The sequence below is a fragment of the Scyliorhinus canicula genome, chromosome 13 (genome assembly GCF_902713615.1).
Source record: "Scyliorhinus canicula chromosome 13, sScyCan1.1, whole genome shotgun sequence".
Taxonomy (NCBI): domain Eukaryota; kingdom Metazoa; phylum Chordata; class Chondrichthyes; order Carcharhiniformes; family Scyliorhinidae; genus Scyliorhinus; species Scyliorhinus canicula.
Window position 1 is genome coordinate 144,550,967 of NC_052158.1, and position 23,317 is coordinate 144,574,283.

General features: G+C 46.4%; 2 protein-coding genes across 3 annotated transcripts in view; one reads left to right on the forward strand and one right to left on the reverse strand.

The window, feature by feature from the left end:
• Positions 1-18,143, reverse strand: part of LOC119975655 (glutathione hydrolase-like YwrD proenzyme) — a 76,138-nt gene extending 57,995 nt beyond the window's left edge. Inside the window, exons 1-3 of the mRNA XM_038815437.1 lie at positions 18,071-18,143; positions 15,088-15,167; positions 8,972-9,105 (exon numbers count right to left, since the gene is read on the reverse strand). Of these exons, the coding sequence (XP_038671365.1) occupies positions 8,972-9,105; positions 15,088-15,132 (179 nt within the window). The 5' untranslated portion in view covers positions 15,133-15,167; positions 18,071-18,143. The remainder of the gene's footprint in view (positions 1-8,971; positions 9,106-15,087; positions 15,168-18,070) is intronic.
• Positions 18,144-18,384: 241 nt separating this feature from the next.
• LOC119976777 (transmembrane 4 L6 family member 4-like) overlaps positions 18,385-23,317 on the forward strand; it is a 33,902-nt gene continuing 28,969 nt past the window's right edge. Inside the window, exon 1 of one of the 2 annotated variants that reach the window (XM_038817545.1) lies at positions 18,385-18,756. In XM_038817545.1, the coding sequence (XP_038673473.1) occupies positions 18,577-18,756 (180 nt within the window). In that variant the 5' untranslated portion in view covers positions 18,385-18,576. The remainder of the gene's footprint in view (positions 18,757-23,317) is intronic. The other variant, XM_038817546.1, reaches the window with a different exon arrangement.

Below are 23,317 nucleotides of genomic sequence, written 5' to 3' on the forward strand. Positions count from 1 at the left end.
GGGAAAAACAGTCATAGTGAGGACACACAGCTTGCAAAAGACTGTTTTGCATTTTGCACGTACAGAAACCAGTTTCAAGCCAGGTGCAGAGTTTCAGCCAAAGTGCAAATGGGAAACAGATCTGCATAGTAATGAGGTGATCCAGATCCAGACCCCGGACAATAGAAACATTTAGGTATCGATGGATACTTTTCCATAGACGCCCAGACAGAATGGCGCCAAAGCAACCAAACACAAAGAGCCGTAGGGACCCTAGGATTGGGGAGTTTGAAAGATATCGATTGGGAAAGACCCAATCGATGAGGGAGCCGCCCCAAGGGGGCCTGAACCTCCTGGGACCTATAAGAGTAGGTCCCGCACATGGTTCGGTCTGTTTTGCTCCGGCCCAGATCTGCTGTTGCTCCCAGATCTGTTTGCTCCAACTGTTTTGCTCCGGCCCAGATCTGTTACTTCGCATCCTGACTCCAGTTTCATCACCGGCCGATGAGCATCAGCCATCGAACTGTAAGTGCCAACACAACGATCGCTACGTGATCCAGACCTTGCTAGATCTTGACAACTTTGCCAATCAGAAAGTTACAGACCAAGAACGGGACGAAGGCCTTGCTCCCTGACCTTGCCTGTTCCTGTCTAGATAAGTATTTAGTTGTTTAGTATTAGAAGTAAGTTAGTCTCTTTAGCGTATGCATGTGTATTTATTATATTTGTTATAATGAACACCAATCGTTTGGACTTACTAATCGGTGTACGGATTTATTACTTTGAACCTGACCTTGATATACTTGTGACGGTGTCTCAATACGGCACCTGGTGACTCCGAGCATAATTACACATACAGAGCCATAGTAGTGTAAACCACACGGCCTTTAAACGGAGGCGTGTTAATCACACTCCAGTAAAACGAGCAACATTTAGTGGCGACATCCTGACGGGACGCGGTTACAAGTGGCACCCCCACTCCGTCGAGGACCCAGAAATTTGAATTAGAAATCTGATTGGAGAAAAAGGAAAAATCACAAGTAATCAAGGTGTTCAAACCAATAAAGATAAATCGGAAGTGTGTTTTGTGCATGCGTACTAACAGGGTTGTAAGGTTAACCTGAGAGCTTTTTTTTGTTGCGACAAACTGTTGGGAGTTTTGTGAGCGGAACATAGCAAAAACCTTACCCGTCTTGTAAAACATTACCTCAACACCCCCTGTCCTAAATTAAGAGAGAAAGAGAAAATGGCCATGCAGGCAATGGAACGCCTCATGAACCCAGAACGGTTTGTGGTCGCAGCGACCAGCAGTAGCCGAGTAGGTCAGTGTCCCGTGTGGGAGCTGGAACTCCGCAAATACCTGAAAGGAAAGGGATGGCCCCTTTGGAATGAGTTCTGTATGAATGAGGAGACAGGTTCCGGAAGTATAGGACATACTTGGTGGGAGAACCTCTCTCAAATTCATAAGAAAAATCTTTGTAAATCACGCAAGCCGATGGAAATCGTGTCCTGTTTGGCACAGTTGCGAGGCACTGAGGAGGTCGTTCAGACGCTCCGAGCAGAGTTAGAAGAGAGAAATAGGATGAGCAAAGTTGATGTCAGGGACATAGAAAAGGAAAACATGGAACTAAGAGGGAAGCTGGCAGAGAAGGGTAGAGAGGTGGATGATGCCAAGAGGGCACATCAGTCATGTCTAGCCCATCTGAGCAGTTCCCAGACCCAGTATGAAAAAGCCTATCAAGACGTGCAACGTGCCGTCCTGATAAGAGAGGAATCGGAAAAGCAGGTAGAGACATTGCAGAGGCAATGCTCTAACCTTAAGGCAGCGTTAAGAGCACTCCATGCTGCCACTACTGAGCAAAGACAAAGCACAGTGGATCATGCCAAGTGTAGGAAGCAGATTGCGGAGCTGCAATCTCTGCTTGCCGTACAGAATGGGTTCCAAAGTACCTTTGGAATACAGCTAGATGAGGAGAATGCCCCAGACTGGCAAGAATTAAGTGAGACAGCGCAGCGCTATGTTCAAGGAACATGTGCGCCAACAGCACAGCAGAAAAGGAAAGCACCCCAACCCCCCACAGATCAAATAGCTACCGCACCTATGAATCCAGTCACCACCCAAAGGAAAGCGACCACAGAAGGCGCACGCGATATCACCTTTACCACCCCCTTAACTGTAACCCAACTCAGGGACGCGTGTGAGAAGATCACTCCGTTTCTCCCCACCGCAGACCCCCATCAATTTTTCGCGAAAGTTAAACAACAGGCGACCATGTACGGCCTGGACGAGAGAGAGCAGGTTAAGCTCACGGTTCTGAGCTTAGACCCGTCTGTAGTAGCAGCCCTCCCCAACCCGCAGAACGTTGGCGGAGGCACCCTAGAAGAAATGAACACCGCCATTTTAGATGCAATAGGATACAATAGAGGAGACCCAGTCGAAGGACTAAATAAGTGCCGACAAAAGAGGACAGAGCATCCCACAGCATTTGCAGGAAGGCTGTGGATCCATTTCACCGCAGTTTTCGGCGAGTTAGATAGAGCGCATTTGAACCGTGACAATATGGTCAAATGGACGCGCACCATAATCTCCCATGCCACAGATGCAGGACAGAGTGCTTGCAATAGCTATGACCCCTCAGAAGAGGCCCATAACGAGAAATGGGTTCTGAAAAGATTGTCCCGCGCTTGGGAACAATCGGTTCAGGGCAAAAGTAAAATAAAGACCCCAGAGGAAGCTCAGGCTGCAGCGGACATTCAAGCAGTAAAAGCGCACCAAAGCCCCACATGGGTAAATGAAGGAAAGAACAGCCCTCCACAGAAGTCGCTCGAATGCTACAACTGTGGCCAATTAGGACATTTTGCTAAGGAATGCAATGCACCCCAAAGATCACAGAGAGGCCAGCAGACAGGCACTCTGAACAGAAATAGAGCGAAGCCTATCCATAGTATAGGAATACAGTCAGGACAGACCAATGTGGACGGAACGAACTGACGGTGTTCGGGCTCCCCCACTTGGGTCTGTGACACTCTTTGGGATCAATCCGGAAGACCGGTAGTCACAGCAAAGGTTAGAGGGAAGCCCATAGAGTTACTTTGGGACACAGGAGGGTCCCGCACCACAATTAATTCCACCACCATGGCACAGGCAGACACGTGGCCGACCACCTCCACCATCACACTTAGCGGTTTTACAGGGCACTCATAGCAAGGACACATTACAGCCCCCGTAGCAATCCAGCTAGGGAACATCTCTACCAAACACCCCGTCGTTTTAGTAAATCTTCCCCGTACAGCAGAACACATATTGGGAATAGACTTCATGAATGCCCGTAGCCTGTCGTTCAACCCAGTAAACCAGTGTGTCTGGCGAATGGCAAGGTCAGACAGAGCACCCGCTACTCTCACAGTAGGAGAGTATGCTAATCGGATTAGCGCAGTAGGCGATTATTCTTTCGACCTGACTACACTAAGCACGGACAAACAAGTGAGAGCAGTTTTAAATAAACACAGGACAGCATTTGCCAGTCACCGGCACGACTGCGGCAGAATGACTGGACAAGTTCAAGTTACCGGACCTGACCCCCGACCACAGAAACAATACAGATTTCCCCTAGAAGCAGAGGGAGAAATAGGGAAAGTAATAGATAGCTTATTGGAGCAAGGGGTACTTAGAACAGTAGCCTCGACCAATAATGCTCCTATTTGGCCAGTGAGAAAGCCCGACGGATCATGGCGTCTGACCATTGATTATCGGGAGCTCAACAAAGTAACCCCAGCAGTAGCCCCCACGGTAGCAACAAGTCCCGAGACCATGCTCAAACAGGGACTCCACTCCAAATATTTCACGGTATTGGACATTAGCAATGGCTTCTGGTCAATCCCATTGGCAAAGGCGTGCCAGTACAAATTTGCCTTCACATTCAAAGGACAGCAGTATACGTGGACATGCCTCCCACAAGGATTCCACAATTCCCCCTCCATTTTCCACCGACAGCTGGCGAATGGTTTAGTAAAATTTTCCCGCCCCGAATGTCTGGTACAGTATGTAGACGACCTATTACTGCAGACAGACACAAAGGCAGAGCACATTACGCTTCTGGCCGAGCTCCTGGAACTTTTAACCTCGATCGGATGTAAAGTTAACCCCAGAAAGGCCCAGATATTGGAAAATAAAGTGATGTATTTGGGTACAGTCATCACGCACGGCAAACGCGAGATCGAATTCAAAAGGATTGATTCGATTGTCAAATTGCCCCTTCCCCAGAATGTTTCAGCCCTCTGGTCGTTTTTAGGACTGGTTGGGTACTGTCGGAACCATATCGATGGCTTTGCGACAAAGGCAGCCCCACTCTCAGACCTCCTTAAGAAAGGGGCCCCATGGGAATGGCCTCCGCAGCATACAGAGGCTGTGGAAGATTTAAAGAAAGCCCTTAGCGCAGCACCCGCGCTACAAGTCCCAGACCAACTCTCCCCCTATGCAATAGAGGTAGCGAGCACTGATCTAACCCTCTCGGCCGTGTTACTTCAGGAACGGCACGAGCAGCTACGACCCGTGGCTTATGCCTCAAGACTTTTAGACCCAGTAGAACAAGGATTCTCAGCCTGCGAGAGGCACCTCCTAGCAGTTTTCTGGGCAGTTCAATACTTTTCCTACATTACCGGACTCAACCCCATCACCATTTTGACCGAGCACACCCCCACACAGTTACTCCTAGACGGTCGACTGAAGGACGGTTCAGTTAGCCAGATTAGGGCAGCTAGGTGGACACTACTCTTACAAGGACGGGAAATTATGGTTAAACGGACCCGCACACACACATTTTTAGCCGACAACCTCCAATATCCAGGACAGCCCCATGAATGCAAAATTGTTGCACCCCTACACAACACAGGACCCTTCATAGCAAAGACACCCCCCAGGAAGATAGGGAACCCAAGACAAAGCCCCCAACACACAGACACGTGTGGCCCACTAAAAGTATACGTGGACGGTTCATCCACAGTTTTAGATGGTGAGCGTATCACTGGATGCGGCATCTATGTCGAGGACGCGCAGGGTCGCACTTTAGAGGAGATTGCATTGAAATTGCCAGGTCACTTAGGCGCGCAGGCAGCAGAGCTCGCGGCCATAGCTTACATAGTGGACCACCCCGATTCTTTCCCCAGCCCGGCAGACATATATTCGGACAGTCTATATGTCTGCAACAGTTTAACGGATTTTCTACCCCTGTGGAGGACACGAGGTTTTGTCTCCGCAAACGGGAAACCCCTTCCATCAGCCCCTTTACTCCGCCACATCCTAGACAAAGCGAAGGATAGGACCTTTGGAATTATCAAAGTTAGAAGTCACCATAGGTCATCCCCCCTGGAAATGTAAAAGCCGACGCACTGGCTAAAGCAGGTCTCTTTAGCGTATGCATGTGTATTTATTATATTTGTTATAATAAACACCAATCGTTTGGACTTACTAATCGGTGTATGGATTTATTACTTTGAACCTGACCTTGATATACTTGTGACGGTGTCTCAATACGGCACCTGGCGACTCCGAGCATAATTACACATACAGAGCCATAGTAGTGTAAACCACACGGCCTTTAAACGGAGGCGTGTTAATCACACTCCAGTAAAACAAGCAACACCCTCCCCCCCACCCCGCACCCCCAACACCCTCCACCCCTTGCAGCCTGTTTTACAATGGCTGAGGCAGCCTGCCATTGGACGCTGGGTGGGATTTTCCAGTCCCACCACTGTCAGCGGGGTGGTTTCTCATTGTTCGCACCCTCTGCCACCAGGGAACCAGCAGCGGGGGAGGATCATCATCGGCAGGGCTGGAACATCCCACCAGCGGGAATTTCCATAAAATCCCACCGGTCGTGTCAATCTTCACTGTCGAAGACAAAAATAATGGGTGGGATTTACCGGCCAACTGGTCCTGCTGGTGTCAACGGGATTTCCCGTTGAATGCACCCCTCGTCACCGGGAAACCCCTGCGCCATCGTGGGACCGGATTATCCCACCTTTGTTTGTTCTTTTAGATTCTTGGAAAATAGGCGACAGGGTTTAGATAAAGGATCTGGATCGGCGCAGGCTGGGAGGGCCGAAGGGCCTGTTCCTGTGCTGTAATTTTCTTTGTTTGTTCACCAGCATGAACAGCCAGTAAATCCCACCCACGGCATCCAGGAAATATTCCTAAATGAAGATGTGAAAGGGGAGGGAGAAACATAAAACAATTACAAGCACCAGGAAAAGTGTACTGAGAAAACCATTCGGATTAAAGGTTGACAAGCCACCAGGACCTGATGGGTTTTGTCCTCGGCTGCTAAGAGAAGTAGCTGCTAAGATAGTAGATGAATTGCTTTTAATTTTCCAAAATTCACATGATTCTGGAAAGGACTCGATTGGAAAATAGCAAATGTAACTCTTCTGTACAAGAAATGAAGGAGACAGAAAGTAGATAACTGCAGGGCAGTTCGCCTAAGATCTGTCATTGACAGCATGCTGGAATCTATTAAGGAGACGGGTTCTTTGAAAATCTTAACACAATCAGGCATAATCCACATGATTTTGTGAAATCGTAATTGGCTAATTTATTAGAGTTCTTTCAGAAAGTAACAAGAATAAAAAGGGAACTTATATATGAAGTGTACTTGGATTTCCAAAAGGCATTTGATAAGATGCCACATCAAAGGTTAATGAGCAAAATAAGAGCTCATGTTGTAGGGGGTAACACAGTATCATAAATGGAGGATTGGTTGGCAAACAGGAAACAGAGTAAGGCTAAATGGGTCAGTTTCAGGCTTCCAAGCTGTAACCAATAGAGTGCCACAAGGGTCAGTATTATTTACAATCTATATCAATGACTTGGGTGAAGGAACCAAATGTATGGCTGGCATCCTTGAAGAATCTTAAGGAATTTTGGAAGATTATAACCACGAGAGGGATGTAAATTGTTTACAAAGGGACTTAGATAGGTTAAGTGAGGAGGCAGGATGTAGTAATCCGCGGGAGGCAGGAGTTCCGTCACCACACCAATATTTATTTACCATAACGATATTACAGGAGCAGCTACAAACAGTGCTGCTAGCAGTCCAGTCAACTTCAGACTGGCTCACAAAGCCTACACAGGTGATTATATGGGCCCCCTCAATGGACTATCATTGAGGGAGCTCATACTCCAATTGGCCAACCAATAAAGCCAATTGGAGTTCATTACACAGGAAAATGGCAGATGGAGTGTAATGTGAGAAAATGTGAACTTGTCCATTTTGGTAGGAAGGATAGAAAAGCAGCATATTGTTTAAAAGGAGAAAGATTGTAAAGCTTGGCAAAACAGATAGATTTGGGTTTCCTGTTATATGAATCACAAAACGTTAGTCTGCAGGTACAGCAAGTGATTAGGAAGACAGATGGAGTGTTGTTTTTTACAAGGGGAATGGAAAATGGAAGTAGGGAATTTAGCCACAAATACATAGCGATTGATGAGAACACATCCGGAGCACTGTGTACAGCTTTGATCTCCTTACTTGTGAAACAATATAATATCATTCGAAGCAATTCAGAGAAGGGTCACTCGACTGATTCCTCGGATGAGTTGGTTATCTGAGGAAAGTTTAGGCAGGTTTGGGCCTGCATCCATTGGAGTTTAGAAGAATGAGAAGTGATCTTATTGAAATACAAGAAGCTGAGGGGAATTAAGCAGGGGTGAGGTGCTGTGACGATGTTTCCCTTGTGGAAGAGACTGGAACTAGAGAGACACAGTTTGAGGGATCTCCCATTTGAGACAGAGGTGAGAAAAAATAATTTCTCTCTGAGGGTTGCTGGTCTACAGAACTCTCCTCTCCAGAGAGCAGTAGAGGTTGGCTTGATGGATATTTTTAAGGCTGAGTTAGAAAGATATTAGATCAACAAGATCAAGCGCATTGCAGCATGGTGGCACAGTGGTTAGCCTCACAGTGCCTCGGGACCCGGGTTCGACTCCGACATTGGGTGTCTGTCTGTGTGGAGTTTGCACGTTCTCCCCGTATCTGCGTGGGTTTCCTCCGGGTGCTCCGGTTTCCTCCCACAGTCCAAAGATGTGCAGGTTCGGTGGATTGGCCATGCTACATTACCCCTTAATTTGCACAGAACTTCCTGTACATCATCAGAGTTCCCACCTCTACCACCCTTACAGGCAGTGAGTTCCACATTCCAACTGCCTTCTGGGTGAAAAGGTTTTTCGCACATCCCCATTAAACCTCCTGCCCCTTATCTTAAATCTATGCCCCCTGGTTATGGCCCCCTCTGCTATCCACCCTATCTCTGTCCCTCATACTTTTACTTGCCTCATCAGTTCCCCCCTCTCAGCCTTTGATATTTTAATCCTTTACCCCTTGCATAATTGCTTGGATTCATAACCAATTTGCCCAAATTTATAAAGCGATTATGTTCAGTGCAAATGGAAACCAGACCAGGTTCCAATTCTCTTATTAAATTGAAATGTGTGTGCACTGGCAAATTAATCCATTCTCACTTTACAATGGTGGAACCAACTAATTGGCCTCTTGCGCAAAAATCACGTACTTGGACGTCTCCATTATCGCACACTAGGCTATCCCATGTACGCTTGTGTATCACTCTTAAAGCTCACCGGGTTGCCTTGTGTACTCCAATAATCTTTACAATATACTTAAAGAATGCCAATGCAGAACAGTAGCAGAAATTTATGGAAATCAAATTTGTACTTGGGGGTGAATTTCCTCAGAAATTCTCCCAATTCCCTGCTTTAAACCTCAGTGCAGGTTCTGCATAAATCCTGCGCAGGCACGTGATGGGGTTTCTGCGACCATCCTCCAAAGCTGCACCAGTACAACGTGAGGAGATCAAAGGGGCTTCACCACTCCCCCCTCCCCCCCAACTCCTCTGTGGTCACCGACTGACATGACAAAATGGTCACATCTCAAGGTTTCAGCAGAGTGCATACTGGTTATTTGCTCGACCAATAAAGGTAAACAAAACCTTACTGAGTCCTGCGTCTGTGGCCAATGGTTGGCTGGTTGCCGTACAACCTCTGGTGCGCACGACGGGCGAACGGCGAGAGGAAAACCGAAGCATTTCTATCCAGGGCATCCAACGGTGTCGCACAAGCTGTCGATAAAATAAGCGTCCAGTGGTTACTTTGCAAGCCGAGGGGGATGCCAATGATTTCTAATCCCACTTTGCAACTCTTTGGACGGCACAATAGCACAGTGGGTAGCACTGTTGCTTCACAGTGCCAGGGTCCCAGGTTCAATTCCCAGCTTGGGTCACTGTCTGTGCGGAGTCTGCTCGTTCTCCCCATGTGTTTCCTCCGGGTGCCCCAGCTTTCTCCCACAAGTCCCAAAAGACGTGCTTGTTGGGTAATTTGGACATTCTGAATTCTCCCTCTGTGTACCCGAACAGGCGCCAGAATGTGGCGACTAGGGACTTTTCACAGTAACTTCATTGCAGTGTTAATGTAAGCCTACTTGTGAGAATAATAAAGATTATTATTATTATTATATTATTATTCAGTAAGATTGCACAAGGTAGATTACTCTGGAAGCAATAAAATCCTTGGTCATGAATTACTGTCCATTAAAAGTGATGGTTTGAAAATTGTGACTTAATTTTCTTCATAAAATGTTGCCATTACTGGCAATTGCCTATGCAGTTTCCCTAAATGCAGGATATTCAGTCACACTGCATACAGATGTCACGATATTTGTAAAGGAGGTGCCCGGTCCAAGTAATTTTACCTCTCTTCTGGTCTTTCCTTTAAAGTAATGGGTAAAAATAAACTACTCACCCGTATCACATATATTGGTGTAAGTGTGATATTTATCAATCTAGGAATTATCCTCCCAAAATCTATCAAGAGACTTTCATACGTTGCATGGAGATCTCCAAGTAGAATTATAGAATCCCTACAGTGCAGAAGGAGGCCATTCGACCCATCGAGTCTGCACTGATCCGCTGAAAGTTCCAATCCCCCACCCTATCCCCGTAACCCCACCTAGAGACAATTTAGCATGGCCAATCCACCTAACCTGGACTGTGGGAGAAAATCCGGACACCTGGAGGGAACCCACGCAGGTACGAGAAGCACATGCAAACTCTACACAGACGAGAACCCAGGTCCCTGGCACTGTGAGGCATCAGTTCCAACCAATGTACCACTGTGTTGCCCCCACGGATCCATTTCACATGGTCACCTCCTGTGCTCTGCTTGTTGGAGGTGCCATTTTCAGAAGAGTCATTAAACTGAAGAATCAACCCTCCCCTTAAGTAGATATAAAAGATGCTATGACTAGGGTTGCCAACCCTCCAGAATTGGCCCGGAATCTCCAGGAATTGAAGACCGCGCTCCAAGACACTACAGCCAGCAACCCTGGGGGAATATCATTCGGACACTAAGCGAAAAGAGAGCTTTGTTTTTCATTTTCTTTTTACATTTCTCTTTACTGGATATAAAAATATCGAAAATAGAATGGAAAGGGGCTGTTGGCTGACAGTCAAGGTTCATCGATTAGGTAGTGAGTCGGGCCAGCATGGTGGCGCAGTGGTCAGCACTGCTGCCTCCGGTGCTGAGGACCCAGGTTCGATCCCGGCCATGGGTCACTGCCCCTGCAGAGTTTGCACTTTCAACCCGTGTGGTTTCACCCCCAAAGATGTGCCGGTCAGGTGGACTGGCTACGCTAAATTACCCCTTAATTGGAAAAAGTAATCGGATACTTTAAAAAAAATTAATAAAAAAAGGTAGTGAGTCTTTTTACTTTACAAATACAAAATCTTACTTTGAGCAACTGCTCTGGTCTGGTTTGTGCATTAACCTTATTAAAGGAACCCGTGTGCTCGAGGCAAAATTATTTTCATCACTGCCAAAGTTGCCCCCCTTGCTTCTGACGAACATAAACCCCTTTGTTTCTGGCAGTAAAACACTCGATTAAAATTCTGAAATAACAGTTGCATTGTGAATAGAACGGGAATGGTCTGGGAGCACAGCCAGTTCAAAATATAGGGTTCAAACACGCATGGCCAAGTGGAAATTTCGCAAAGTCCACATTTGTATCAAACATCAGTCAGGGCATCACTGTCCTACTCCTGCTGGAGAAATTCTCAAAGGAATTGACCCGGAGTGCTTAGGCTTTTAATATCCGATACAGTTCTTTTTTAAAAGACTGCGCGCCAAGCAGGTTTAAACAGATCAAGCCGGGTTTTTGGTTTGGAAATGTTGTACAATCCAGGATGTACTCACATTTCACTGAAACAATAGCAATCGGATTCAACAGCAAACTCCCAATGTAAAAAGGATCTAAAAACACTGTCTTGCGTGTCGTGTTATTCACCCTGGGGTAACACGGAATGCAACTGGATGCAGTTGTGCTTGAAAGTAGATACCAAACTTTGATGTAAGTTCAATATGCTTTATTGAACTTGCTGAGCAGTGCACACAGTTCGCTGTAGGTTGACACTCTACTAATCGAAGCGTGCTAACTATAACTAACTAGACCAGACTAGCTCTGAGCCACGTGCAGAAGGTGCTAACTGATATATACACCCTGAGTGTCACTACAGTTGTCATCAGTGGAACGAGGCAGAGTGCAGATACCTCGTGTGTTTTATAGTGGGAAACCCCCCTCTAGTGTTCTGCCTGGTGATTGGTTGTGTTCCGTCCTGTGTGTTGATTGGCTGTACTGGGTGCCTGTCACTGTCTGTCTGTATCTCATTATGCGCATGAGTGCATATCATGACATTGTGGGCGGGGCAAGTCGCTCTGCCTGTAAGATCGATGCCTTCAATTCAGGAAGTATTCTTTGTTGAACTGTTCCAGGTCAGGAGACACAGATTTCAAATACGTTGCACTGCTAATTTTTTTAATTAACCACTGATAATTAGAAGATCGTGTTTTTGATTAGTTTTGATACCTCCTCCAGAGAATGAGGTTAAATGAAACATTTGTGGAGTTTTAATTCTAACCAAAACAGATCTGCCTTTAGTCTGCACACACAGCAGAAAAACACTTCCCTACCAATTTGCACTTGAATTTTTCACACTGTAATCTTTCACCTATGAAGAGAGGCTGGTTAGGCTGGGGTTGTTTTCCTTAGAGTGGAGAAGGCTGATGGGGGGTTGAGGTGTACAAAATGATCAGGGACATGGATAGGAAGAAACCTTTCCCCTCAGAGGAGGGGTCAGTAACCAGGGGATATAGATTTAAGGTCAAAGGCAGGAGATTTGGAGGGAAATTGAAGACAAGCCTTTACACCCAGATGATGGTGGGAATCTGGAACTCACTTCCTGAAAGGATGGTAGACCTAGGAACCCTCACAACATTTAAGAAGTGTTTCGATGAGCACCTGAAACGCCAGAGCATACAAGGCTACGGACCAAGAGCTAGAAAATGGGATAGGTGCTTAATGGCCAATGTAGGCACGATGGGCCGAAGGGTCTCTTTCTGTGCTGTAAAAGTCTATGACCCTCCACCACACCTTGGAAAATGATTGATCCCACATGGTCCCAAATAGTTATTTGGAGTTGGCACCCCTTCCATGTAGTCCTGAAATTTTCCAGGAATTAAAGGTGACTCTGTTGCTGTCGCGAGGGAGGTGGACGGGAGACTCTATAAAGTATTTTTTCTTTGAACACTTTTGGTAGTTACAATAAAAAAGTAGCGATGGAGGAAAAGCACCTTACAAGCAGGTAACAAAAGTCTGGTGACTTGTCAATTGGTCAGGCTTGGATGGTGAGGGTGGAGGTAGTTGTGTTAGTGTGGGGTGAGGCTTGGATGGTGAGGGTGGAGGTAGTTGTGTTAGTGTGGGGTCAGGCATGGATGGTGAGGGTGGAGGTAGTTGTGTTAGTGTGGGGTGAAGCAGTTGGCAGTGGGAGGTTAGCTTCAATGATAAAGGCACCTGGAATACCGACAGAGTTGGCAAGTCTGAGTGGAGCTTGGAGGGTCCCTAAAGATTTCCCTCATCTTTATATTGAAATAAACTCGAAGGGCGATGAATATTCGTGTTAGTAAATAGTTGCCCTAAAACAACAGGCACACACACACACACACACAAAGAAATTCCGATTTTTGCATTTGAAAATAAAAAATGGTATTTGAAATCAATAAGTGAAAAATCAGAAAGAAGAAACAGCTTGCAGCTTTCATAACCTCAGGGTATCTCTGAGCATTTTACAGCCAATGACTCTTTGTTGGAATAAAAGCAAAAATACAGTAGATGCTGGAAGTAAAAGCAAAAACTACTGAATACTTAGCAGGTCAGGCAACATCTGTGGAGAGAAACAGGGTTAATGTTTCTTGTCCAAATGATCTTTCATCAGATCTTTTTTTTTAAGTGCGCTTGGTCACTATTATAAAGTAATTATTATTGTTGCCAACTTGCACTCAGATAGGTCCAGTGAACTGCAATGTGGTGGTGGTGATTGAGAGTTACCTGTAGATCAGGACAATGGAATGTCATCCCCTGTTTTTCTTCACAATGGATGGCACAGTGGTTAGCACTGCTGCCTCACAGCGCTAGGGACCCGGGTTCGATTCCGGCTTTGTGTGGCATTTGCACTTTCTCCCCACGTCGCCTGGGTTTCCTCTGAGTGCTTGGGTTTCCTCCCACAGTCCAAAGATGTGCAGGTTAGGTGGGGTTACAGACGGGGGATTGGGCCAAGGTAGGATGCTCTTTCAGAGGGGCGGTACAAACTCGATTTGCCGAATGGCCCCTCCTCTTCTGCACCGTGGGGATTTTATGGATTCCACCTGAATTTAATGTCCACCCAACAGGGCAGACAGGGCCTTGGTTTAACTTCACTTCCGAAAGATCCACAACGCAATGAGACATCAACGCCGAACCCTCTGACTTAAAGGCAAGAATAGCAGCTCTGAGCCAAAAGGAACATGCACAATTGAATAGTTCACCACTGAACGTGACTTCGGAATACACGTCCAAAACTACCACCTATAAATTGTGCAGATGTTCTTCATCAGCAACATCTTTCTTCGAGCCATGAATGTGAAAGTCAAATTTAAATTAACTTTGGACCTCCTTTACTGAAAAAGAAATTGAATCTTTATGCCACTTTATGATGTCAGAAGAGAACTGCATTGACATCAAGCCATTAATGACATGAAAATGCTGACGACCTTCCTATTGAGAATGAAATTTTAGTTTCTGATCGAAGAATGTAAATTCTCCTATAATCCCAATAGGGGGAATCTATTAAGCCAACCCTTTATCAAATGCCAATTGACCAGCTTGGTGATTGCTACACATTGAGAGAGATGAACAGCCTTCAGATGAAATGCTGAACAAAAAGTCTCATCCTCCTGTCACTGTATTTTGTGCAGATATTAAGAATCCCTAGGCATTGTTTAATGAAGAGCAAGGACTTCTCCCCATATCCCAGCCAATGTTCCTTTGTCAAACACAATCATTGAAAGGAGTAAGAGGTGTTTTTATCCTGGGCTACTTACAAGGCAGCCAGAAATGGAGGTGAAACTGATGTTCTCTAAGGCGATAATAATCCAAATAATACACCAAGAAAAAAAGACCTGTCTGAAAGGTTATACCTTGGATCCCCAAACCCAATGGATACCCTAGTCAACAGAAGGTTGCCAGCAGCCACAATGCTACCTGTTCTGGGAATCACTGCTGTGAATTGCGATGTGTAGTCACAGCCAATGAGGCAAGAGGCAATGAACGCCCTCCCCCGCAGCTTTGTCTGCAAAACTTCAATAAGCCAATGGCCTTGTCCATGCTTCAACCCTCCAGGAATCTTACCTTACCGGACAGAGCCCCAGTGAACTAGGCCTCTGCCCCCTTATTTCTTGACTGTCGCACACTGAAGGATGGGCATAATCCCAAGAAAAGTTCAGAATAATATACCCTGCATAATCAAAACAAGAACTTACAGTTATATACACCTTATTACATCTCTCAACTCCTTTACACACATTGGAATACTTTGTGTATAGTTACACTTGTTATATAGGCAAACACGATAGTCATTTTGTGCCCAGCAAGATCCCATACAACTCAATGACGTGAACAACCAGTTAATCTATTTTGTTTGCCTTTTTTACTTGCTCTGCAGCCCAGATGTACTCACATAAGAAGAATGCTCTGTGAGCTGGATTCCCCCATAGTGGCACATTCCTGGGGTTCCTCACATTTTTCAGCAAGAGGCTACTGCGCCAAACAGAATTTGAGTTAATTGCTGGTTCCCGCACAAACATCCATCACATTTTTTTTAAATGTCTATGTGCACACCCTGTCACCAAAGTTTTGCTTTTTGTTAATTGTTTTTTGTTTTTTTAATTGTTACCACAAGGAGCTCCTCTGTTCACATTTATGAATGAAACTGCCTATGTAAACTTGTCACACTGTAATTACACCCTCCTGCCAGTGGTGGCTGTGCAGAACCTCAATTTTGCAGTTTCTCAGCCTGACCTGCAGCCCAACACCCACGCAGCATCCAACTCTACTCTCCACACTAAGTTGCTGTGGGCCTTATTATTTAATTGTAAGTATGAGGCCCCACCATTCACAATGTCCGTGCTTATCCCATGCAGCCACCTATTTTGACAAATGGCATTCGCCCTTACCAAGGGAATTCATTACAAAGGCTGGCAAAAATGTACAGAGCTATGGAGAAAGAGCAAGGGGTGTGGGACTAATTGGATAGCATTTCAGATAACTGACATATGTGCAAAGGGCCAAATGGCCTACTTCTGTGCTGTATCATTCTATAATTCTATTCGCAAGATGTTAAGGGAGTCGGATGATGTATCATCTTTCAGAAGCAATGACAACAAGAACAGGAATGCGGAAGAAGACAAGTCATATCTCGGCACTTCTAGATAGCAAGATATAACGCATCAAGGCTGTTCACTGAGTCCCGAGCATTTCATTTTCATGCTTGTATTTAAATCCTTCCAGTGTCTATTCTGTGCCCCAGTTGGTTTGATCTCAAATTCTCATTGTTGATAATTGCCTGTTTTGAACAAGAACCTTACCCATGGTTCTGTTAACAGTTAAGAAATCCCATCCGCCCTGCTTGTTCCCAGCTCCCAGATCTTCACTCAGTATTGTGGGAACTTTGGATAAACTGTGTTTGAAATCCCAGACAAATCATCCGTTTATCTCTTGTTGCATTATATCTTGCTAACAAGAAGCATAGGAATAAAACTGGAATCCTATCGGCAACTTGTCTCCTTCTGCATTCCTGTTTTTATCATAGAATTATAGAATTTACAGTGCAGAAGGAGGCCATTCGGCCCATCGAGTCTGCACCGGCCCTTGGAAAGAGCACCCTACCCAAGCCCACACCATATCCCGGTAACCCTGTAATCCCATCCAACCTTCTTGGACACTAAGGGCAATTTAGCGTGGCCAATCCACCTAACCTGCCCATCTTTGGACTGTGGGAGGAAACCGGAGCATCCGGAGGAACCCCTCGCAGACACGGGGAAAACGTGCAGACACCACGCAGGCAGTGACCCAAGCTGGGAATTGAACCTGGAGCTATGAAGCAATTGTGCTAACCACTGTGCTACCGTTCTTGTTGGCATTGTCTCTGCAAGATAATAAATGGACTGCACGGTAGCGCAATGGTTAGGACACTTGCTTCACAGCTGCAGGTTCCCTGGTTCGATTTCCGATTTAGGTCACTGTCTGTGCGGAGTCTGCACGTTCTCGCTGTGTCTGCGTGGGTTTCCTTCGGGTGCTCCGGTTTCCTCCCACAAGTCCCGAAAGACGTACTTCTCAGGTGAATTGGACATTCTTTTTTTAAATAAATTTAGAGTACCCAATTCATTTTTTCCAATGAAGGGGCAATTTAGCGTGGCCAATCCACCTACCCTGCACATCTTTGGGTTGTGGGGGTGAAACCCAGGCAAACACGGGAGAATGTGCAAACCCCACATGGACAGTGACCCAGAGCCGGGGTTGAACCTGTGACCTCGACACCGTGAGGCAGCAGTGCTAACCACTGCTCCACCGTGCTGCCCGAGAATTGGAGATTTTCACAGTAACTTCATTGCAGTGTTAATATAAGCCTACTTGTAACACTGATAAAGGTTATTATTATTAAACCATTCAACACTCAGAGTTGCCAGTCGCATTAGAATTCTCTTCCCGATTTCACTCAGTATTTTATATTCATTCAGTATTTTATATTCCAGAATTATAGAATGATAATAATGATAGTATTAGTGGTACACTAACGCAGACTTTTTCCAAAGCTAGTAATTCTCGGAACAGGCCGCTAGTCTGTTGCCAGAGCCCTATAACTTGAGGGACACCACTCCACATCAAGGGTGATTGACCAGGAGTCCCTCCAGCTCTTTCCACCAGCCATTGACGTGTTTGGAAGCATTTTCAGAATGACACTCAACCGCGTTATGAATGCACCTTCCTTGACCATCAGGTTCTGGGGTGGGACCCAAACCCAGAACTTCTAACTTAGAGACAGGGACGTTACCCTTGCAGCCACTCAGGTACATTTGAAGAAGCAGTCACTGTTGCATTGTAGAAAATGCGGCGGCCAAATTACTCACACAAAACACTAGTGTGATAATCACGAGGTGATCTATTTTAATTATATTGGCTAAGGGATAAATATTGGCCTGCTCTTTTTGGAAATAGTGGCAAGGGATCTCTTTTGTACACCCGAGATAGCAGATATAGCCCTTGGTTTATCATCCCATGCTAAAGACAGCACCTCCAACAGGGCAGCACTTGCATTGTGTAATGGAATGTTTTGTATGTTCAGGTTCTATCAAAATCCTCTGTCCGCTATTTTAACTCATCATTGATTAACCCATTAGGTTGATATCTTTGTTGAACTGGCACAGGCTGACGCCTTGCAGAAAGAGGCCATTCAGCCCACTGCGCCTGTGCTCTCCTTTTGAGAGAGATCTCTAAATAGTACCACTTTCTTGCTCTTAACCCTTAAGCCCTGCAATTTTCTCCCCTTCACAGATGGAGGAATTCCATCTTCATTGGGGCTTAGCCTCAAGCTTATCCACTACATATTCTACAATTACAGGGGCCCCCGCCCCTCGTATAGAAAATAAAAGTGTTTGACAAACCTTTTTGTTTATTTGGGAAGGGAAGAGAAGCAGGAGATATGTGCACAGTTTTCATTGTGATGTCACATACAAGCTTAGCAGCGCAGTGTTCTGAGACAACTTGCATCAGCATGTCATTGGTAACTAACGGAGAAAAGATTGCCCAAATACTTTTGTGGAGACAGTGTTATCAGCAATGGCGTTCATCATATTAGCACTGATAACCACTGGAGACAGTTAGGCTTCTTTATGATGTCAAGGAGCTGCTATGACGTCGGAGCAGTTTCTGTGGTGTCATAAAGATATCAATGCTTTCACTGTGGCCAGCCCACCTCAGTTTATGCTTTACGGAGGTCACCACAGTCGCTATCATGGTGTGCAAAGAAGTCTTCTTTGGCTAGAGCTTGCATCATGACTGTCCATCCCGACACACACTTCAGCGTCAGAGGTTGAGAAGAAGTCTTTCAACACAGCAAGGACCACGGCCTGTGAGGTGGGAAATCCAGAACCGGAATTGACCGGAAACCATGTTTCTATGCTCTGGAACCACTGCAAGATGTCTCGGTGTAATACTTCTTGGACTAGCCATTCTCTGTTTCTGTGTGAATGTATTGCTCTTCTTCCCAAATGGTGACACACGATATGCTAAGAAGAACGTATCATCAACCGTGTGGTACTTAGGAGGAGTTATTGGTTCTGGAATTTTGGTAAGTAAAATTGGCGTCGAGTGATGGCCTTCCTGAAAGATGCATTTTTGTTTTTCCAAAAAGCAATACTTATAATTTTGGAAAGGTTTGAATATGTACGGCATATTTGTGATATGAAGACTTGCTGCAATATTTTTCCACATAATGATAGCAAATGCACTTTTAAAAAAGTAAAATGAAAACAGAGAATGCGGGAAATGCTCAAGCAGGTAGAACATACAGTGCAGAAGGAGGCCATTCAGCCCATCGAGTCTGCACCTACCCACTTAAGCCCTCACTTCCACCCTATCCCCATAACCCCTCCTATCCTTTTTGGTCACTAAGGGCAATTAATCATGGCCAATCCACCTAACCTGCACGTCTTTAGACTGTGGGAGGAAACGGGAGCAGACACGGGGAGAACGTGCAGACTCCGCACAGACAGTGACTCAGCTGGGTCACTTCATTGCAGTGTTGATGTCAGCCTGTGACAATAAAGATTATTATATTATAAGTTTACAGCTCTCTGAGAGAAGTGGGCCGGGATTCTCCCCTACCCGGCGGGGCGGGGGTCCCGGCGTACCGGAGTGGCGCCAACCACTCTGGCATCGGGCCTCCCCAAAGGTGCGGAATTCTCTGCACCTTTAGGGGCTAGGCCCACGCCGGAGTGGTTGGCGCCACGCCGACTGGTGTCAAAACCAGCGCCAACGGCCTTTGACGCCCGCCGCCCGGTGTCGGGGCTGGCCGAAAGGCCTTTGCCGGTTCACGCATGCGCCGGTGCGTCAGCGGCCGTTGACGTCACCACCGGCGCATGCGTGGTAGGGGGGTCTCTTCCGCCTCCGCCATGGTGGAGGCCACGGAAGAAAAAGAGTGCCCCCACGGCACTGGCCCACCCGCTGATCGGTGGGACCCGATCGCGGGCCAGGCCACCGTGGGGCACCCCCTGGGGTCCGATCGCCTCGCGCCTCCCCCAGGACACCGGGGGCCCGCTTGCGCTGCCAAACCCGCTGGCACCAGAGGTGCTCCAATTCCCGCCGGCGGGAGAGGCCTGTCAGCGGCAGGACTTCGGCCCATCGAGGGCCGGAGAATCGCCACGGGGGGCACGCCGATCGGCGCGGCGTGATTCCCGCTCCCGCCGATTCCCGGGTGGAAGAGAATTCCGGCCACGGCGGGGGCTGGATTTATGTCGGCCCTGGGCGATTCCCCGACCCTGCGGGGGTCGGAGAATTCCGCCCAAGGTTCTTCCTCATCTCAGTCCTGAATGGCTTGCCCCTTATCCTTAGGCTGTGAACCCTAGTTCTTGAGTCCCCAACATGGAGAACATTCTTCCCACATCTAACCTTTCAAGTCCCATCAGGGTTTTATATAATTCTATGTGATCCCCTCTCATTCTTCTAAACTCCAGACAAGCCCAGTCAATCCAGTCTTTTTTCATATGGTGGTCCTGCCATCCCGGGAATTAGTCTGGTGAACCTTCGCTGGACACCCTCAATAGCAAGAATGACCTTCCTGAAACTAGGAGACCAAAACTGCGCACAATACTCAAGGTGTGGCCTCACCAAGGCCCTGTATAACTGCAGCAAGACATCCCTACTCCGATACTCCAATCCTCTCGGTATGAAGGCCAGCATGCCATTGGCTTTCCTCACCGCCTGCTGTACCTGCATGCCAACCTTCAGCGACTGTTCCACCATGACACCCAGGTCTTGTTGCACTTCCCCTTTTCCTAAATTGCCACCATTCAGATAATATCTGCCCTCCTGTTTTTGCCACCCAAGTGGCTAACCTCACATTTACCCACATTAACCAGGGGCTGGTTTAGCACACTGGGCTAAATCGCTGGCTTTTTAAAGCAGACCAAGGCAGGCCAGCAGCACGGTTTGATTCCCATACCAGCCTCCGCGAACAGGTGCAGGAATGTGGCGACTAGGGACTTTTCACAGTAACTTAATTGAAGCCTACTCGTGACAATAAGCAATTTTCATTTCATTTCATTATATTGCATTTGCCAAGTATTTGCCCTCTCAGCCAGCCTGTCCAAGTCACGCTGAAGCTTCTTTACATCCTCCTCACAGCATACACTACCACCCAACATAGTGTTGCTTGCAAATTTAGAGATGTTGCATGCAGTTCCTTTGTCCAAATCACTAATGTATATTGTGAGCAGTTGGGGTCCCAGCACTGAACCCTGCGGTATCCCACTAGTCACTGCCTGCCACTCTGAAACGGACCAGTTTATTCCCACTCTCTGCTTCCTATCTGCCAACCAGTTCTCTATCCGCATCAATACATTGCCCCGAATACCATGAGCTTTGATCTTGCTTACGAATGTCTTGTGTGGGATCTTATCAAAAGCCTTTTGAAAGTCCAGATACACAACATCCACTGGTTCACCTTTCTCCACTCTATAGATCACATCCTCAAAAAATTCCAGAAGATTTGTCAAGCATGATTTTCCTTTAGTGAATCCATGCTGACTTGGACCGATCCTGTCCCCCATTTCCGAATGCTCAGTTATTTCATCCTTAATAATTGACTCCAGCATTTTCCCACCACCGTTGGCAGGCTGACTGGTCTATAATTCCCATTTTCTCTCTCTCTCCTTTTTTTTTAAAAAGTGGGGTTACGTTAGCTACCCTCCAGTCCATTGGAACTCTTCCAGAGGCCAGAGAATGCTGGAAAATGATTACCAATGCATCCACTATTTCTAGGGCCACTTCCTTAAGTGCTCTGAGATGCAGAGCATCCGGCCCTGGGAACTCTTCGGGTTTTAATCCTATCAATTTCCCCAATACGATTTCTTGACTAATAAGGATTTCCTTCAGTTCCTTCTTCATACTAGACCCTCTCTCCGCTAGTATGTTCGGGTTATTTGTGTCCTCCTTGGTAAAGACCGATCCAAAGTATTTGTTCAACTGGTCTGCCATCTCTTTGTTGCCCACTATGAATTCACCTGATTCTAACTGTAAGGGGCCTCCATTTGTCTTCACCAGTCTTTTTCTCTTCACATATCTATAGAAACTTTTGCCATCAGTTTTTATATTTTCTGCAAGGTTACTGTTGTATTCTATTTTCCCCTTCCACATTAAACCCTTTGTCCTCTGCTGAATTTTAAATTTTTCCCAGTCCTCAGGCTCGCTGCTTTTTCTGGCCAATTTATATGGCTCCTCTTTGGCTTTAACACTATCTCTGATTACCCTTGTTAGCCATGGTTGAGCCACCTTCCCCGCCTTACAATTGTGCCATTCCGAGATGTACATTTGTTGAAGTTCACCATGTGTCCTTTAAATGTCTGCCATTGCCTATCCACCATCAACCCCTTAAGTATCCTTTGCCAGCTTATTCCTCCCCACCAATAGCGGTAAGATTTTAATCACAATGATAGTATATGGTGGAGGAGTATTCTAGCAGGTTTGCTTCTATCATCCTGCTCAATAACATTTTTTTTTTAATAAATTTAGATTACCCAATTATTTTTTCCAATTAAGGGGCAATTTAGCATGTAGCCAATTCACCTACTCTGCACATTTTTGGGTTGTGGGGGCGAAACCCACGCAGACACAGGGAGAATGTGCAAACTCCACACGGACAGTGACCCAGAGCCGGGATCGAACCTGGGACCTCAGCACCGTGAGGCGGTTGTGCTAACCACTAGGCCACCGTGCTGCCCCCTGCTCAATAACATAAGAAACAATGTTATAGTTCCCCACACCCAACTGTCTCAGCCGATTCCATTTATATTTTTTTGGAGGCTTAGCCAATGATCATCACCTGTCTTTACCAATGCAATTAGTCTAACAATGCAATTGCCAAAGAACACGATTGCAGATACTTTGATGTAAGGGTCCAAAGCGAAATTAAGTCAGATAATCACACCCAATTGTCAATGAATATTTCTCCACAGCGTGAAATTGTTTAGAGGTTCCGATTGTTACCACACTCAGAGACCACCACAAAATTAACCAATTTAGGAAATGAAAAGGCCAAATCTCCACTCATAGTTGCTGTTTTAAAATGTTACAGGAATGATGGGCCGGACCATCTAAGGACCACCTAAAACTTGCCATTATAATAGCGCCTTTATGGCACTTCACAGAAGCAGACTCGACAAACACTAACACCAGGCAGAGGAAGGTTGGGGGGAACTAGCCATAAGCTTAATTAAAGAGGTGGGTTTTCAGGAGGGTCTTAAGTGGGGAAAAAAAGAGGGAGAGGCAGAGTCTCATATGGTGAGGTGAAGTGAGCGGCGGCTTGTACCAGAGACAAGAGGGAATGCCGAGTTCTCCGAACATTTAAAACTGGAGAAAATTACAAAGATACGGCAGAATGAGACCATGAAGGAACTAAAAGATGAGAATGAGAATTTGGGACTGGGAGACAATATAGAACTGCGAGGAGAGGCGTAATAGGTAAGAGGGATTTAGTACAAGATAAGAGGAAAAGGACAGCAGGTTTAGTAGGATGGGCGACTGATCAGGGATGGGCGACTGACCAGGGATGGGCGACTGACCAGGGAAGGGAGACTGACCAGGGAAGGGGGACTGACCAGGGATGGGCGACTGACCAGGGAAGGGACACTGAC